Source organism: Bison bison, unplaced genomic scaffold (assembly GCF_000754665.1).
Source record: "Bison bison bison isolate TAMUID 2011002044 unplaced genomic scaffold, Bison_UMD1.0 scf7180017846569, whole genome shotgun sequence".
NCBI classification, from domain to species: domain Eukaryota; kingdom Metazoa; phylum Chordata; class Mammalia; order Artiodactyla; family Bovidae; genus Bison; species Bison bison.
This window is the reverse complement of record NW_011477142.1, coordinates 139898-159767: the sequence shown is the minus strand read 5'-3', so window position 1 is coordinate 159767 and position 19870 is coordinate 139898. Positions and strand designations below refer to the sequence as shown.

General features: G+C 35.1%; 1 protein-coding gene across 1 annotated transcript in view; it reads left to right on the top strand.

The window, feature by feature from the left end:
- The window catches only part of RAVER2 (ribonucleoprotein, PTB-binding 2), a 139574-nt gene that overhangs the window by 66073 nt on the left and 53631 nt on the right, over positions 1-19870 (top strand). Inside the window, exons 8-11 of the mRNA XM_010840220.1 lie at positions 8895-8980; positions 11812-11877; positions 12026-12137; positions 14108-14379. Of these exons, the coding sequence (XP_010838522.1) occupies positions 8895-8980; positions 11812-11877; positions 12026-12137; positions 14108-14379 (536 nt within the window). The remainder of the gene's footprint in view (positions 1-8894; positions 8981-11811; positions 11878-12025; positions 12138-14107; positions 14380-19870) is intronic.

Here is a 19870-nt window from a genome sequence, read left to right as displayed (position 1 = left end):
TCCTAAAGCCCACTTGACTTCACATTCCAGGATGTCTGGCTCTAGGTGAGTGATCACACCATCGTAATTATCTGGGTCGTGAAGATCTTTTTTGTATAATTCTGTGTATTCTTGCCCCCTCTTCTTAATATCTTCTGCTTCTGTTAGGTCCATACCATTTCTGTCCTTTATTGTGCCCATCTTTGCATGAAACGTTCCCTTGGTGTCTCAAATTTTCTTGAGATCTGTAGTCTTTCCCATTCTGTTGTTTTCCTCTATTTCTTTGCGTTGATCATTGAGGAAGGCTTTCTTTTCTCTCCTTGCTATCAAATGGGTATATCTTTCCTTTTCTCCTTTGACTTTCACTTCTCTTCTTTTCCCAGCTGTTTGTAAGGCCTCCTTGGACAACCATTTTGCCTTTTTTCATTTCTTTTTCTTGATATAGTCTTGATACCTGTCTCCTGTACAATGGCACGAACCTTTGTCCATAGTTCATCAGGCACTCTGTCTATCAGATCTAATCCCTTGAATCTGTTTCTCACTTCCACTGTATAATTGTAAGGGATTTGATTTAGGTCATACCTGAATGGTCTAGTGGTTTTCCCTGCTTTCTTCAATTGAAGTCTGAATTTGGCAATAAGGGGTTCATGATCTGAGCCATAGTCAGCTCACAGTCTTGTTTTTGCTGACTGTATAGAGCTTCTCCATCTGTGACTGCAAAGAATATAATCAATCTGACTTCGGTATTGACCATCTGGTGATGTCCATGTGTAGAGTCCTTGTGTTGTTGGAAGATGGTGTTTGCTATGACCAGTGCGTTCTCTTGGCAAAACTCTGTTAGCCTTTGCCCTGCTTCATTCTGTACTCCAAGGCCAAATTGGCCTGTTACTCCAGGTGTTTCTTTACTTCCTACTTTTGCATTGCAGTCCCCTGTAATGAAAATGACATCTTTTTGGGGTATTAGTTCTAGAAGTCATGTAGGTTTTTATAAAACCATTAAACTTCAGCTTCTTCAGCATTACTTTTTGGGGCGTAAACTTGGATTACTGTGATATTGAATGGTTTGCCTTGAAAACGAACAGATCATTCTGTTGTTTTTGAGATTGCATCCAAGTACTGCCTTTTGAACACTTTTGTTGACTGTGATGGCTACTCTATTTCTTCTAAGGGATTCTTGCCCACTGTAGTAGATAAAATGGTCATCTGAGTTAAATGAGACTTTAAAGATAAAGCTTTAACTTCCTGCAATTTTAATGGCATAGAGATATCCTTTGTATGTCTTGACTACTCAAAGCACAAGCAGCTCATTATTTGCAAGGCAACTATTCCCTGGTTTGACAAATTTAATTACTAGGTTTTTTCTTATATTAGATGGTAATTTCTATCACTTTTAGCTGCTTATTCTAGTTCTTCCTATGAAGAAACATAGAATAAATCTATCCTTCTTCCGTAAGAATAGCCTTCTGATGTTTGGAGATAACTATCATGAAACTGTAGTCATCTTTGATTCTCTTTGTTTTCTGTTCTGCAGACCAGTGGTGTCCTTTTGTTTATTTTTTGTCTATGCATTCTATCAGTGAAGTATATTTTTAGTGGAACCCCAGTATATACAGTTTACGTATCACATGTGTCAATTACATAAACGCACCTTTGTCAACCCATATATTAAGAATTGATAAAACTAAATATTTTTATATTTTAAGATGAAAATATAAATAGTCTCTTTTTAGAACCATTTTATTTATTTTAATTTTACTTTTTTATTCAAGCATAGTTGATTTACATTGCTGTGGTAGTTTCAGGTATACAGCAAAGCGATTCAGTTATGCATGTGCATCTCCTTCTTTCAGATTCTTTTCCCTTAGGTTATTACAAAATACTGAGTGTAGTTTGCTTTATACACCTCTTCTACATCTTCATAAACTATAGTTCCGTACTTGACTTTCCACAACGGGTCATAGGATATGCTCTCCAGAGCCCCCAGTAAGTTTTCCTCTCCTAATATGTTATCTTGGTTGCCTTGCAGAATGGCGTACACAGACAAATTTATCCTGTCGATGGGTTCTAATCACCACAAAATGCAGTGGGATTTCCGTCCTATCATCATTATATTTCTATTAATACAGTCCAAGATTGTATCAGTGTTTAAAGAAGTATATTACACTTGTGGGTCTATTCGAAAGTAATAGTTCACACCTGGGCTATCTTTAGTAACTTCTCCCCCAAATTAATTTTTCTCTTCTTTGTATCTGAGGATATGTATTCTCCCCCTCTGCTTTTCTCCTCAGGTTGGTATATGACCATATGAGATTATACTTTTTCACTTTAGTGCTACTTTTATAGTTTTAAGAAGAATATTTCAGTATTTTACTGATAACTTTTGCTTTATTTAGAATGGGAAGCGAAGAGGGTTAAATACCTTACTTGAACACATGCAAAGCTTCTGGAGAATGTGTGGAAAGTTTGTTGGTGTTCAGGAAAGACAAACTATCTTGTTAATCAAGAAGTTTCATTTGTTTTTTCCTTACTGTGTTTGTTACTACATTTTAACTATATTCCTTATATCCTAAACTCTTCACAGAGGCCTCTGAGCAAACTAAAATAGTTACAAAGGGTCATAATTCTCTGAGATTATCCTTATATTGTAAAATACATATATATACAAGTGTGCCTTATTTTATTGTGCTTCACAGATACTGTGTTTTTTTTTTTAAAAATTGAAGGTTTGTGGCAACACTGCTTTGTCAGATGATGGTTAGCATTTTAAAACTGAGGTGTATATATATTGTTTTAGATATGTAGCATAAACATAACTTTTTTATATGTACCAGGAAACAAAAAAAAAATTGTGTGACTTACTTTACTACGGTAATCACTTTCTTGGAGTGACCTGGAACCAAATCTTCAATGTCTCTGAAGTATGCCTATATGATATATTTGTATTTAAACCCTTGTGTTACTTCTTGCTCATTGTATCATTTTTTTTTCAAGTAACTGACACATATTTACTTGTTTATTGCCTTTTCTTCCACTAGAACAGAGAAGGCTCCATAAAGGCAAAAATTTATCTGTTTTGTTCCTCTCAGGCACCTAGAACAGACCTGCTATTTAGAGTAAAAAGTACTTAAATATTGTTTACTGATTAAACTCCTTCCTTTACCTCTCTGTTGCATGACTTGTACATACCTGGTGATATATGATCTATTCTGTAAATTTTTAACTACCTTTCTTGTCTGCCTTCTTTTCTGTCTAATCTGTGCACAACCATCAGGTTGATTTTCCTCCCACACCCACTTTATGTTACTTGAGCCATACTGATCTTTTCTTTTCAATCCAGACGTTTGAACTACCTTAAAAAAATGCAGTATAATGTAAATATTGTAACTTATAGTCTAAATTGTAGTTTTAGCAGCTTTCAGTTCAGTTTAGTTGCTTAGTCATGTCCGACTCTGCGATCCCATGGACTGCAACACGCCAGCCTTCCCTGTCCACCAACTCTCGGAGCTTATCAAACTCATGTCCATCGAGTTAGTGATCCCATCCAACCATCTCGTCCTCTGTCATTCCCCTCTCCTCCTGCCTTCGATCTTTCCCAGCATCAGCGTCTTTTCTGATTAGTCAGTTCTTCGCATCAGGTGGCCAAAGTCTTGGAACTTCAGCTTTAGCATCAGTCCTTCCAGTGAATATTCAGGACTGATCTCCTTTAGAATGGACTGATTGTATCTCCTTGCAATCCAAGGAACTCTCAAGAGTCTTCTCCAACACCACAGTTCAAAAGCATCAATTCTTCAGCGCTCAGCCTTCTTTATAGTCCAACTCTCACATCCATACGTGACTACTGGAAAAAACCATAGCTTAAACTAGACGGACCTTTGTTGGCAAAGTAATGTCTCTGCTTTTTAATTTGCTGTCTAGGTTTGTCATAGCTTTTCTTCCAAGGGGCAAGTGTCTTTTAACTTCTTGGCTGCAGTCACCATCTGCAGTGATTTTGGAGCCCAAGAAAAAAATGTATGTCGCTGTTTCCTTGTTTCCCTATCTGTTTGCCATGAAGTGATGGGACCAGATGCCATGATCTTAGTTTTTTGAATGTTCAGTTTTAAGCCACCTTTTTCACTCTCCTCTCACTTTCACCATGCTTTATTGAGGTATAATTGAGGCACAGTCATCTGCACATATTTAAATTGTACAAATTGGTAAACTTTTCCATTTGTATGACCCACGATCATCATAATCAAAACAATGAAGATATTCATTACTTTCAAAACTTTCCTTTTGCCTGTTTTTAACCCACCCTTCTCCTCATCCCCAGGAAACTACTGATTTGCTTTCTGTCACTAAAGTTTGTATTTTCTAGAAATGTATATAAATGGAGTCAAACAGTATGTACTGTATGACTTCTTTCCCTCAGCTTATTATTTTGAGATTCATCCATGTTGCTTCATGTTATCAGTAGTTTTTTTCCTTTTTAACTCTGAGCAGTATTCTGTTCCACAATTCGCACTTTCATTGATTTGTTGACCATTGGGTTATTTCCTGTTTGGGGTCGTTAGAGATAAAATTGCTCTGGACATTTGCTTTTATTCTTTATTTGGCTGCACTGGGTTTTAGCTGTGGCACAGGGGATCTTGAGTCTGTTGCAGCATGCAGGATCTTTAGTTGTGGCACGTGGGACCTAGTTCCCTGATCAGGACAGAACCTGGGCCCTCTGCATTGGGAGTAGAGTCTTAACCACTGGATCACCAGGGAAGTCCCCCACCTGTTTTCTAATGTGTTTTCTGCCCAATTTACATTCTCACCATCAGTGTCCAAGGCTGTAGTTCACTCAGTGTCCTCACCAACATTTGACATACTGACCCTTTAATTTTAGCCTTTCTGTTTGGTTTATATCTTATTGTGGTTTTAATTTGAATATCCCTTTTGACAAATGGTTTTGAACATCTTTTAATGTACTAATTTATCATCTTAATATCTCCTTAGTTAATATATCTTTTGAAATATTTTGTACATTTTTTATTTATTTTAAATTTAAATTTATTTATTTTAATTTAATTTAATTTAATTTAATTACTTTACAATATTGTATTGGTTTTGCCATACATCAACATGAATCTGCCACAGGTGTACACGTGCTCCAGCTGTTGATCTTAAGTTGTTAGGGTTCTTTATTCTAGATACAACTCCTTTATTGGATATATTTGGGTTTGCAGCCACTCTGTAGGCTGTCCTTATATTTTCTTAATATCTTTTGAAGAAGAAAATTGCTTATTTTGACAATGTCCTGTTTATTATTTTTTTATTTTCTAATTCATATTTCTTATGTCATGTTTAAAAAATCTTTGCCAAATTCGAGATAACAAAAATGTCCTCCTGTGTTTTCTTCAAGAACTTTTATAATTTTACCTCTTAAGTTTAGGTTTATAAATGATTTCAAGTTAATTGTTATTTACAATATGAGGTAAAGGTCCAGGTTAATATTTTTTTTGCAGTTGTTCTAGCATAATTTGTTAAAAAAGATTATCCTTTTTCATTGAATTTCTTGACACTTTTTTCAAAAATCAATTGATTGTATACATAGGGCTCTGTCTCTGGACCCCCTATTCTATTCCATTGATCTAAATGTCTGTATTTATACCAATACTGCATTGTCTTGATAGTTTTATAGTAAGTCCTGAAAACAGTAAGTGTAAGTGCTCCAACTCTATTCTTTTTCTATTTGTTTTGTCCATCCTGGGTCCTTTGTATGTGCATATAAATTTTAGAATCAGCTATCAATTTCTGTGAAAAATGTCTGCTGGGAATTTGGAATTGTGTTGAATCTGTATGCTGATTTGTACAGAATTGACAACAATTTGCCATAAATATATCTCTCCGTTTATTTAGGTCTTCTTTTATCAACAATGTTTTGTAGTTTTCAGGGTGTAAATCTGACACACATTTTTTCAGATTTATCCTTAGCGTTTCATATTCCTTGATACTATTTTTTATTGTAATTTTGAGGCAGATGTCACATAACATGAAATTGATCATTTTAAAGTCAATAGTTCAGTGACATTTGGTACATTCACAGTGTTTTGTAATCACAAACTCTGCTTAACTTTAGAAACGTTTTCATGACCTCAAAATAAAATCTGTACCCATTAAACAGTTACTGCCCTATTTTCCCTCTGCCTAGGTCCTGGCAACAGCCCATCTGCTTTCTGTCTTTTGTTTATTCTGGATGTTTCATATAAACGGAAGTCACTGTGTGTCTGGCTTCTTTCACTTAGCATGGTGTTTCTGAGTGCTGTAATATATGTATGAGTTCTTCATTCCTTTTGTGGCTGAATGATACTCCATTGTGTGCATATGTCACAGTTTGTTTATTCATTCATCCTTGATGGACAGTTTGAGTTGTTTTCACCTTTTGACTATTATGAAGAGTGTTGTCTATGAATGCTCATGTACAAGCATTTGAACATCTGTTTTTAGTTCTTTTGAGGTTATATACTTAGAGCCAGACGTGGTGGATCATGTGCTTACTCTCTGTTTAACTTGTTGAGTACCTGCAAGCTGTCTCCACAGTGGCTGCACCATTTTACACTTCCAAAGCAGTGTACGAGGGTTCCAATTTCTCCATATCTTCATAGACTCTTGTTACTTTCTGCTCTTATTATTTTAGCCATCCAAATAGGAATAAACTGGCAACTCATCATAGTTTTGATCTGAGTTTTCCTAGTGACTATGTTGAGCATCTTTTCTTGTGCTTATTGTCTGTTTTTATGTCATCTTTGGAGAAACGCTTAATCGAGTTCTTTGCCTGTTTTTAAACAGAATTGTATTTCTTTTTGTTGCTGCATTCTTTATACATTCTTGATACTATTTTAAATAGTTTTACTTTCTAAATTTTGGTTTCCTGTTGCTTGTTGCTAGCATATACAAGTACAGCTGATTTTGTATATTTATCTTGTATCATGCAGACTTGCTTTTTATCTCTAGTAGATTTTGCCCTTAGGATTTTCTGTATAGACTATCGTGTCATCTACAAGAAGTTTTACTTCTTCCTTTACAGTATGTATACCTTTTATTTTTCTTGCTTTACTGCAGTAGATAGAAATCTCAGGAAAATTTCTGCATTGAACTTTTGAGAGTGGACATCCTTGCCTTCTTCCTGACCTTACAGAGAAAGCATTCATTCTTTTATTATTAAACATTATCTTAGCTATGTTTTTTAATTTACAGATTTTTTTTCCAAGATGGGAACTTATTCCTATATTGCTGAGAAATTTTGTCATAATAATTTTTGGAATTTATCTACTGCTTTTCTCCATTTGTTGATATCAGCAGTGTGGCTTTTTTATTTTTGGTCTGTTATCATGATGAATTATGCACACTCAGTTGCTCAGTTTTGTCTGACTCTTTGCGACCCCATGGACAGGTCAAACCCTACCCAGGCTTGATTCCTGGGTCGGGAAGATCTCCTGGAGAAGGAAATGGCAACCCACTCCAGTATTTTGCCTGGGAAATCCCATGGATAGAGGAGCCTGGTGGGCTACAGTTCATGGGGTTGAAGAGTTTGACATGATTGAACAACTAAAGAGCAACAGCATGCTATCAATTATTGAGGGGAGAAGAGGCTGAATGGGAGACCTAGCCAAGGTCTAAGGGTAAAGGCAGCTAGATGTGAGACTGTGAACATTTTCAGAACATTTTAATTCTAGTTGTTACTGTTTTAAATTGGGAAATACTATATTCACTAAAAGCTGTGAAAAAATTTTTAATGTTTTTTAACAAAATGCAGTGACTGGAAAATGAGGGGAGGAGGTATTGAAACCTCTTATCATAACTGTGGATTTGTCTCCTTTTCCTTTCAGTTTTAGAAATTGTTGCTTTATATATTTTGAAGCTTTGTTAGGTGCACAGACATGATTGTTGATCCCCTTGATCTCTTTCTATTTATGAAATGACCATCATTATCCCTCTTTTCTAATAAACAGTATTTTCCTTCATTAGCAACTTATTCTGATGATCTTAATTTTCCCATCACCTATCAGGAAACTGGTTTATTCCAAAGAAAGTACTTTCTAATGGTCAGTTTTCCAAAGATGTAATGATCTGCCTCAATAAGAAACAAAAATTTGAAACAAAGTTTTTAAATCATAGAGTGAATTTGTAGTGATATTATATATAAATTTCAAATATGTTTCATCATTGGATTACATGCTTTTTGAAGTACTTTCTAAGCTTGACCTTCTGTAATTCTAATTAATTGTATATTATGATTACTTACATCTAATAATTAGATGAAATTGCTTCATATATTTTTTATCTCATGAGTCTTTTTGTCTGTATATTGTCTATTCTTAACATGTCTCTTCTGATACGTACTCTGGTCTTTGTACTCTTAGACAATCTTGATAAAAAGCATGCTTATCATTTATTTGTCAACTATGTACAGTATTGTTTCTTTTTTGTTATGAAGTGTTGTTTAACTGTACCTATTAATATAATGTGTTCTCTCCTCAATTGGATTATAAGCTTTAACAACAGGATTGTATATTTTCCTTCCCTTCCCATCCTGACCCTCTGCCAAAATACTCAAAAAAACTGACAGAAACACTGAGCAGATAACATGGGTTTAATTAGTATTCTGTTTATTAAAAGATATCATTAGTTTGCTTGCACTAAGTGCTAAAGAGAAAGACTAGGTTTGGTGTTTTGCTGTTGAGACAGAAGGTATTGGAATTTTCAATTCTAGGGTTGAATGACAAGGAAAGAAACCTGTCACTTTTTGTACAGTGGCAAGATTAGTATATCATTGAACGTCCAGTGAATATGTTGAGTGTGTTAAGTAATATTCATCTACCCTTTTTGGAGTTTATTTTTAATTCCATATATGTATATCATAAAGATAAATTTTTGCTTTTATTTTCTTAAAGCAGTTCTTGGAACACCTCACAGCTTGCCACATCTGATGAATCCATCCATCTCCCCTGCATTTTTACCCTTGAATAAAGCACATCAGGTATATAAATAGCATTGAATTGAAACATAAAAAATTTGGAATGAATATTTTGTTTGTTCTTAACACTTAAAGTTCTCAAGGAATTAAATGAGTATTTTGTTTTTAAATAAAGTTCTTAGTAATAAATGTACCTACATAAAAACAGAACTCAATGAGGTAATCAAAGCAGCATCGCTTATATATTTATTGAGTCCTATTTGTAGGACATTAAGAAGTAAAGAGGTATATTTTGTGGTTTATTTTTCTAGAAATAAACCAGTAGCTCAAAGCAAGTCTGATATGGTTTTGACCCAAAAACTTACAGAAAGAAAAATAAATGAACAATAGCTCTATTCTTAAAACTTAATCAGTGTTATGCATGAGACAGGGTGCTCAGGGCTGGTGCACTGGGATGAGCCTGAAGGATGGGATGAGGAGGGAAGGGGCAGCAGGGTTCAGGATGGGGAACACATGTGCACCCATGGCTGATTCATATCAACGTATGGCAAAAACCACTACAATATTGTAAAGTAATTAGCCTCCAATTAAAATAAAGAAATTAATTTTAAAAATCAGTGTTATAAAGATAATTTATATATGAGTGAAAAATATCTTTCTTACCTTTTTCAGATAAGTATTTTAAATATGTTTGTGTACATAAATATCCGTAATATTGGAGATAAATATTACCTACTAATTTCAGGTGCTATTTAAGGCTATATCCATATAGAAGCATAATTACAAATCAAACCTAATATTAGTATGAAATAGATGGTTGTTGTAGGTTGAGTAAATGAATGTCTGTTCCTAAACCCAACTTTTTTTAAATTTATTTTTTTAATTGAAGGATAATTGCTTTACAGAATTTTGTGGTTTTCTGTCATATGTTAACAGGAATCAGCCATAGGTACACCTATGTCCCCTCCCTCCTGAACCTCCCTCCCTTCTGCCTCCCCATCCCACCCTCTAGGTTGTCACAGATCCCCTGTTTGAGTTCCCTGAGTCATACAGCAAATTCCCATTGGTTATCTATTTTACGAATGGTATTGTAAGTTTCCATGTTACTCTCTCCATACATCTTACCCTCTCCCTCCTCCCCTCCCACCCGGGTCCCTAGGTCTGTTCTCTATATCTGTTTCTCCATTGCTGCCCTCCAAATAAATTCATCAATACCATCTTTTTAGATTCCATATTTAGACATCAGTATACAATATTTATATTTCTGTTTCTGACTTAGTTCACTCTGTATAATAGGCTCTAGGTTTGTCCACCTCATCAGAACTGACTCAAAGTTGTTCCTTTTTATGGCTGAGCAGTATCCCATTTATATTTTTATATATTTATATATATATATATGTAGCACAGTTTCTTTATGTATTCATCTGTCAATGGACATCTAGGTTGCATCCATGTTCTAGTTATTATAAATAGTGCTGCAGTCAACACTGGGATACATGTGTCTTTTTCAGTTTTGGTTTCCTCAGGGTATATGTCTAGGAGTGATCTGGATTGTTAAATCATATGGTGGCTAAACCCAACTTTTTAAGGGAAAGGCCTATTATGTATTTTTCATTCTTAGAATCTAACATAGGACCTTATGCATTACTCATTCATTTACTCAACATGTACTAGACACTCTGTTAGCCATTCATGCTATAGCATTGTACAAAATATTCACAGTCCATGGGGTCGCATATAGAGAAAACAACCAGTTAATTACAGTAAGGTTTAAAGTGATATGGGAGAAGAGTCCAGAGTTTGACAATACTCATTTTACTTTAAAGACCAAATGTTTAAAATAAAGACTGAAAGAAGTCTTTCTTGGTGGCTCAGATGGTAAAGAATCCACCTGTAATGCAGAAGACCTAGGTTCAATCCCTGGGTCTGGAAGATCCCCTGTAGAAGGGCAAGGCAAACTACTCCAGTATTCTTGCCTGGAGAATCCCATGGACAGGGAAGCCTGGTGGACTACAGTCCGTGGGGTCGCAAAGAGTCAGACACGACTGAGCGAGTAACACAAAGACCAAACTGCTTAATATGGCCTTGAGGGCCTGTCCAAACTGGCTTCCCCTGCCTCTCATACACCTTAGGTGTCCCTGTCCCAGCTATAGTGAACTGCTTTTGGTCCTTGAAGGACTTTCTTCTCTTCTCCTTAGGTCTTTGCTCCTGCTGTTCCTCCTGCTTGAAATCTTTCCCATCCCAGCACCACCTCATTTCCCCAGACTTCACCTAGTTATTTCTCTGCAGCCTTCAGATCTCTGTGCATGAGTTAGTTACTCAGGGAAACCTTCCTTGAATTTATCAGTCTAAATCAAGTTCCACTACTCTTTGTTCTCATCACTCCTTGTATTTTTCCTTCATACACTCATTGCCATTATTAATTGTATATTTTTATAATTAATGTCTCCCTTCCTCAGGGGACTGTAAGATCCATGAGGGCAGATCATATTGTTTTCCTCTCTATGTATCACAGTGCCTGGCATATAGAAGTGCTCAATAAATTTTTGCTGAATGAATAAAATGAGCAAGTAAATGATTGAAAGATACTAATATCAAAGCCAGAAGGGAGTGAGGAAAAGGGAGAAAGGATGAAAGAAAAGAAGGAAGAAATGTGGAATTAGTTTCATGACTGCATGGTCACATCTGGTATGTTACTGAAAGAATTAATTAGTGTTGCCTGTAATTGGAAAGTAGGATAAGAAGCTGTTGCTGGTGCTCAGATCAATGGGGGAATTCAACTTTAAAATGAATTGGCTTACACAACAATTACCTCTTCAAAATTAAGCTAACTTAATGTTTTGTCATTTTCACAGAGCTCACTTATGGGTAATACTTCTAATTTATTTCTTCAGAATCTTTCTCATGTACCACTGGCTCAGCAACAGCTAATGAAGTTTGAGAATATATATACTAATAATGTAAGTATGGAATTTTTTGTTTTGAAATGAGTTCACCCCTTTTCTGTAGTCATGCTGTTGCTCAGGTGGTTTATGAATTTTCACATGTACAGTTTTTTTATTAGGTTATATCTTGCTGCCACGAGCAAAATTCTTTTTTCTTTTGCAGAAACCGGGCTTACTTGGAGAACCCCCAGCTATGGTACTTCAGACTGCCGTAGGGATAGGGTCACCGCTTCCATTGAAAACAGAGCTGGGCCATCTTGGAGAAGTACATAAAAGTAAATGATGTGTATTTGCTGAGACGTCAGTAAACAGTCAGATTTGAGATTTAAAGATAGTGTACCTGTATTCTACTTGTATTTACAGGAAGGTCAGATTTGAGTTTTTTTAATCATTTAAAGTTTCAAGAGCCCTCTGGGCTTTTCTATTTTTAACATTAGAGTACTATTGATAAGTTATGTATTGATGGAGTTGCTTCTATGCCAAGATAAGACTTTCTCTGTTGGATATGCGTTAATATTTGATGATGATTCATAGAAGCATGAGGCAAAGACATAAATGCATTGAGACTGACATGCTGCCCACTGGGCTGACAGCACATTGCAGAGTGATCCATTTAACTTTTGCCTGGATGAAGAAACTGTTAGCTTTTATTAAGAAATATCTGGTAATTATAAATTTAAAGTTTAATTATTAAGAAATATCTGGTAATTGTAAAGTTAAAGTTTCATTGTTTGTATAACTTTTAAAATGTGAACTCCAACATAGTAGCAGAAAAAAATGATGTACTATGTACTTCTAAAATATGACAAATTTAAACAGAACAATTATTTTTCTTTTTAGAATAACACCATGGTAGTATACCAAGACTTCTTACTTGAGTGTGATTTTGAAAGGCATTTTCAGTTGGAAGTTTCAAATTTGTTCAAAGTAAGGATGCTGAGGGGGAAAAAAGAGAAAAGCCGTCACGAGTGATTTTTTTTTTAAGTCAGTTAAATATGGGTAGCATGTTGAACCTCTTGTACATGAAGCCAAGTGAAATAGTTAAATGATCAATTCAGACTATTGAAATTGGGCAAAAGTTAAACCAGTATACAGACAGGTATTTTTTTACAGAAATTTTTTTACAGAAATTTACAGAAATTTTTATGGTGTGATGAGTCCTAAAAATTAAATTTTGTATGCTTAAAAGCTTATGCAGATATTTGTTATTTATATTGGGTTAAATAACTAGCCAATTGCTTCAGCATTGTTGCTTTAAGAACACTGAAAATTAGAAGTGTCCAAGTAAATATATTGCTCAAAAATAGAACTAAGAATCTATCTACAAATAATAAGTACTAAAATTAAGAAATTTGTTTAGAGAATTTTTAAAGTCTAACTTTGATTTAATTACAATAGTTATCAAAACTAGTTCTTTTCGTTTAGCTTTGACCTATAGATTTTTTAAAAATGGAATGATTCAGAATTTTCCTATTAAAACTTCTATTCCTTTCAGAATTTCTTGTTAATCCCTGTAAATAAAAATGTAAAACTTTCATGTATTAAACTTTCATTTGGTGCTTATCCATTCACAAATATTGATGTTTTTTAAACCAGTGGTGTGCTGATGTTTAAAAACCAACTCTCTGAGTTAAAAAAGAAATCTTGATTTGTAGTGTTTGTGGACTTTTGTTTGTAAACAGTCCAACCAAGGCTGATTTCAGGTTACCCATGCAAAGATGTTGAACTCAGGAGCTGGGAGGAGACAGTGTATTTGACTCATGAGTTGGTACAAGTCAGCTGACTAAATATAATTATTGGATTAATGTAACTTTAATAATTTTTGACTGTCAGGGAATTTTTTTAAACTGAAGGCTTATTTAATTATTCCCTTCAAACATAGAAGCTGGCAAATTACAGTGGGCATTTTTTTTTTAAAGGCACTGATATAACTTAAATGCAAAAATGTACATGCTGTTAACTTCTAAAGTGTGCAATTAAAACTTGGAATGAAAGAGTATAGTATCCTTGAGATTATACTGAAAATTACTGAAATAGGAAAAGTGTGATTACTATTAGAGGTTTTTGTTTTTCCATACAAGATGCTGCTAATCTACAACCTTTAACCTCACATTTTAAATTTAACTGTTTTCTAATAGATTAAAAAATAGGTTTCTGCACATTTTGCGCACAACTTGACAAAATCAAAAGGACTATTGTGAATAAGCCTCATCTAACCAAAATTTTTTGCATTTATGATTCACAGCAGCACCTAATTTGATTCCAACTCAAACAACTATAACAACTGGCATGGGCATGTTACCATTCCTTCCAAATCAGCACATTGCTGGACAAGCTGGACCAGGGCATGGGAGCACTCAGGAGAAACAGCCAGCATTGGTGGGAATGGCAGAAGGAAATTTCTCAGGGTCACAGACTTATCTGCAGAGCTTTCCAAACCTTACTGCTGGTGGCTTGCTCACAGGACATCAAAAGCAACAACAAAGTCAGCCAAAAGGCCTGGAGATAAGTTCAGGGGTAAGAAAACTCTGTGTGTGTGTGTGTGTGTGTGTGTGTGTGTGTGTGTGTAAAAGAGAGAGTGTGTGCATGCATGCATACACATACATATAAATGCACACATGTATCTACATGAAGTATATATATGTATACTACATGTTTGTGTATACTACCAAGGAATATGTATATATTCCTTTTTAATTGTATCTTAAATGATTCTAATTCTAGAGTATTTAATTTTTTGGTTATTTTACAGGTGTTATAATTTATAAAGCATCAAGTAATCTGAACTATTTTTGTATTTCAAAAGAAGTTGGTAATATACTTAAAGTATATATTACAAACTGCATAATTCCTATGTCAATGACATGCTGACTGTTTTCATAGTGTGCATTTGCTTCTCAAAAGAAGAAAATATTGGACCCTTAAAAAAAGCTATTATTATAAACAAAAGTCTGTCTTTTGATAAGTTATGCCAAATGATGTTTGGGATTCTGCTTAATTACTTGCCAGTTTGTAAATAAAATATATGTATAAAATGTTTTTTAAATCTATCATTATAAAATGTTTAAATATGAATTCTTTATTCCTGTAAGTGTTTGCTTTTCTAAAAGTCTTGGGATGTGCATAATTTTCAAATATACAGTAATATAGGTTCAAAATTTTGTAGTTTAGGAAAGCATAGGAGTACCATTAATACTTATCCAATTATATAATATTCTTTATAAGAATTTCTTAGTAAATGATAATGCTAATCTTTAAAATACAATATTATTTCTAAAATATATATATTTTGTAGCTAATTAAGTATTATTTTAATATTTAAAAGTAGAATAAATTCTAGTTTATCTGAAAGATTTCAAAGCTAGTTATTAATCTCTGGTGTGTTCAAAAGAACCTAATCTTGGTTTTAATTCTGGGGGATTTTACTCGAATTTATTGGTTCATAAACCACTGACGTTTGTAAATATTATAATTGGTAGATAGAATAAAGTACATTTAATTTAATTTTTTATTTGTGTCTTGAAATACCATTTTGAGCAAACTTCAGGAGATGGTGAAAGACAGGGAAGCCTGGCATTCTGCAGTCCATGGGGTCGCAAAGAGTCTGACATGACAACAACAAAAAATATTGTTTGATTTAGAAGTGACACGTGAGGGAAAAAATTCTTGTAATTGGCTGTATTCAAATCTCAAAATGATACTATTGACTTTGTAAGAGGTTTTGTTGTCACCTAGTCATGACAGGAGGTATGGGTAGAATACCTATAATTGTTCATTGAGAAAGCTAAGGTGGTTCTTCATAGAATGAAGAATTTTAAATGTTTATTTGAAGGATTAATTGCTTAAGTTATTGAGGGAAGTTAAATAAAACTCATATATAAATACTCTGTTTCTTTTTGCAGACTTCCTAATGCATGGAAGGCACCAGGACAACGGTCCCTAACCTTCCTGGTACCAGGGACTGGTTTCATGGAACACAGTTTTTTCCATGGCTGGGGGAGTGGGGGTGGTTTTGAGATGATCCAAGTGCGTTACATTTATTGTGCACTGCATTTCTATTATTACATCAGCTCCACCACAGTGCATCAGGCATTAGATCCCAAAGGCTGGGGACCTGTGCACTAGGGTCTTTAGAAAAACTGGACTTGAGATATTCACATAATGGACAAGTGAAAGTGTATCTGGTAGAAGACAGCTGAAGTAGGGCAGAGCTAGAAAACAAGTCCCGCGATGAAGAATTGAGGGAAATAGATATATGGAACTTGGCAAGGGTTGACCAGCTGTCATTTTAATTGATGTTTAAAAATAAAAAATTCACAAACTAGTCTAATCACATAGTATTTTATGTTTCTTTAGTGGGCAGAATTAGTCTAATAAGTATGACAAACAATAAAGCTGATTTAGGCTTAATATAACACAAACAATTGAAGTTTTAAAACAAAGAAAAAGTTCACACTTTCACAAAGATATGAATGTCATATCACTGAAGGCAATTATGCAGACCCTGGTGAACACCTGTACATATTGTTGTAGAAGTGATTCTTCTCTCCTGAAAATAGGGACTTGCTTGGACCAGGTAATTTCAAAATATGTTTTCTAATTATGTAGCAAGATTTTGGACTTTGTTAAACAGTTGGTTAAATTTGGATGCAGAGTTTTAGACCTGCATCTTTTACATTATGTTGATTAGTGATTCTTGATTCTTTCTGTCAGAATCACCACTATAGGTGTCAAGGGTTGGACTCTTATCTTCCTCAGCCCTGAGAATTTGATTCAGAGAGATATGGGTGAGATCTGAATTTTAAGTGTACAACTCAGTGGCGTTAAGTACATTCACATTGTTTTACAACTATTGCTACTATCCATCTCCAGAACTTTCTCATCATGCCATACTGCAGCTCTGTACCCATTCACCAACTCTCCCATTTTCCCTTCTACCCAGCCCCCAATAAGCACTGTTTACTTTCTGTCTCAGAATTTGACTGTTCTAAGTACCCAATGTAAGTGGAATGATACAAGACTTAATGACGACATTACTCTTCAGTGGTCATCCATGTTGTAGCATGAATTGTATTGGAATTTCCTTATTTTAAAGGTTGACTAGTATTCCATTGTATTTATATACTACATTTTGTTTATCCATTCATTTATTGATGGACATTTGGATTGTTTCCATCTTTCAGTTCAGTTCAGTTTCTCAGTCGTGTCTGACTCTCTGCGACCCCATGGACTGCAGCACACCAGGCCTGTCTGTCCATCACCAACTCCCGGAGTCTACTCAAACTCATCTCCATTGAGTTGGTGATGCCATCCAACCATCTCATCCTCTGTTGCTCCTTTTCCTCTCACCTTCAATCTTTCCCAGCATCAGGGTCTTTTCAAATGAGTCAGATCTTCACATCAGGTGGCCACAGTATTGGAGTTTCAGCTTCAATATCAGTAGGCTCTTGTGAATAATGCTGCTATGAACATTAGTATATAAATATCTGTTTGAGTCTGTTTTCAGTTCTTTGGGGTATTTACCCAGAAGTGGAATTAGGGGAATCACATGGAATATCAGTTTAGTTCATTTGTTCAGTTGTGTCTGATCCTTGGTGACCCCATAGACTGCAGCACGCCAAGTTTCCCTGATCCATCACCAACTCCTGGGGCTTGGTCAAACTCATGTCCAAGTCAGTTATCCTCTGTCATCCCCTTCTCCTCCTGCCTTCAATCTTTCCCAGCATCAAGATCTTTTCTAATTTTTTGAGGAACTGCCATTCTATTTTCCATAGCAGCTGTACCATTTTATGTTTCACCCTCAAAGCATGAGGGTTTTGGTTTCTCTACATCCTCACCAACATCGTCTCTCATTGTGGTTTTGAATTTGCATTTCTCCAGTGATTAGTGATGTTAAAAGCCTCTTCATATGCATATTGGTCACCTGTATATCTTGTTTACAAAAATGTCTACTCAGATTCTTTGCTATTGAGTTCCTGTATATGGTTTGCAAATATGTTCTCCTGTTAACCTTTTAGTCTTGTTGTTTGCTTTGCTGTAGAGAAACTCTTTAGTTTTTTGTTCAGTCACTAAGTCGTGTCTGACTCTGCAGCCCCATGGACTGTAGTATGCTGGTTTAGCTTTTTAGCTCTTGCTTAGTTCTGCTTTTGTTGTCTATACTTTGGTACCGTAAAATGATATTAAAAAATGATTACTAAGACCAATGTCAAGTAGCTTTTCCTCTATAATTTCTTGTGGTTTTATGCATTCAGGTCTTATTTTTAAGTCTTTAATCCAGTTTGAGTACATTTTTGTGTATTGTGTAAGATCAGGATCCAGAGTCATTTTTTTTCCCATATTGACATGCAGTTTCCCCAACACCATTTATTAAAGAGAGTATCCTTTACCCATGTGTGTTCTTGGTGCCCATTTCAAATGCTAGTTGACCACATATATGTGGCTTTATTTCTGGGCTCTATTTTTTTCATAATTCAGTATGTCTGTTTTTATGTATGTACCATACTGTTTGATGACTATAGTTTTGTAATATAGTTTGGAAACAGGAAGCATGATCCTGCCAGCTTTGAATTTTTCCTCAAGATTGTGTTGGCAAATCAGGACCTTTTGAAGTTCCACATAAATTTTAGGATTGTTTGTTCTATTTCTGTGAAAAGTGTCATCGAAATCCTGACAGGGATTGCTTTGAATTTGTAGATCACTTTGGGCAGTGTGGGCATTTTAACAATATTAATTCTTCCAATCTGTAAATCCAAGATATCTTTCCAGTTATTTGTGTAACTTTCAATTTCTTTCATCAAAGTCATATAGTTTGCAGTATAGATCTTTCACCTCCTTGGCTAAATTTATTCCAAAGTATTTTACTCTTTTTGGTGGTATTATAATTAGCATTGTTTTCATAATTTCTTTTTGAATAGTTCATTGTTAGTATATAGAAATGCGATGGATGCCAACAGAGATGGTTTAATTCCTTCCTTTTTGATTTAGATGCCTTTTATTTCCTTGTTCTTGCAAAATTATTCTGGCAGACTTCTAATACTGTGGTGACTAAAAGTAGTAAAAGTGGACATACTTGTCATGTTCTTGATCTTAGAGGAAAAGCTATCATGTTAACTGTGGAGTTGTCCTTTATATATAGCTTTTATTATGTTGAGGTATATAGATTTCTCTATGCTGGAAAAGGTCAGTTTTCATTCCAATCCCAAAGAAAGGCAATGTCAAAGAATGCTCAAACTACCGCACAGTTGCATTCATCTCACACGCTAGTAAGGTAATGCTCAAAATTCTCCAAGCTAGGCTTCAGCAATATGTGAACCATGAACTTCCAGATGTTCAAGCTGGTTTTAGAAAAGGCAGAGGAACCAGAGATCAAATTGCCAACATCTGCTGGATCATGGGAAAAGCAAAAGAGTTCCAGAAAAACATCTTATTTCTGCTTTATTGACTATGCCAAATCCTTTGACTGTGTGGATCACAATAAACTGTAGAAAATTCTGAAAGAGACGGGAATACCAGACCACTTGACCTGCCTCTTGAGAAACCTATATGGAGGTCAGGAAGCAACAGTTAGAACAGGACACAGAACAACAGACTGGTTCCAAATAGGAAAAGGAGTGCGCCAAGGCTGTATATTGTCACCCTGCTTATTTAACTTCTGTGCAGCGTACATCATGAGAAACGCTGGGCTGGAAGCAGCACAAGCTGGAATCAAGATTGCCGGGAGAAATATCAATAATCTCAGATATGCAGATGACACCACGTTATGGCAGAAAGTGAAGAGGAACTCAAAAGCCTCTTGATGAAAGTGAAAGAGGAGAGTGAAAAAGTTGGCTTAATGCACAACATTCAGAAAACCAAGATCATGGCATCTCGACCCATCACTTCATGGGAAATAGATGGGGAAACAGTGGAAACAGTGTCAGACTTTATTTTTTTGGGCTCCAAAATCACTGCAGATGGTGATTGCAGCCATGAAATTAAAAGATGCTTACTCCTTGGAAGGAAAGTTATG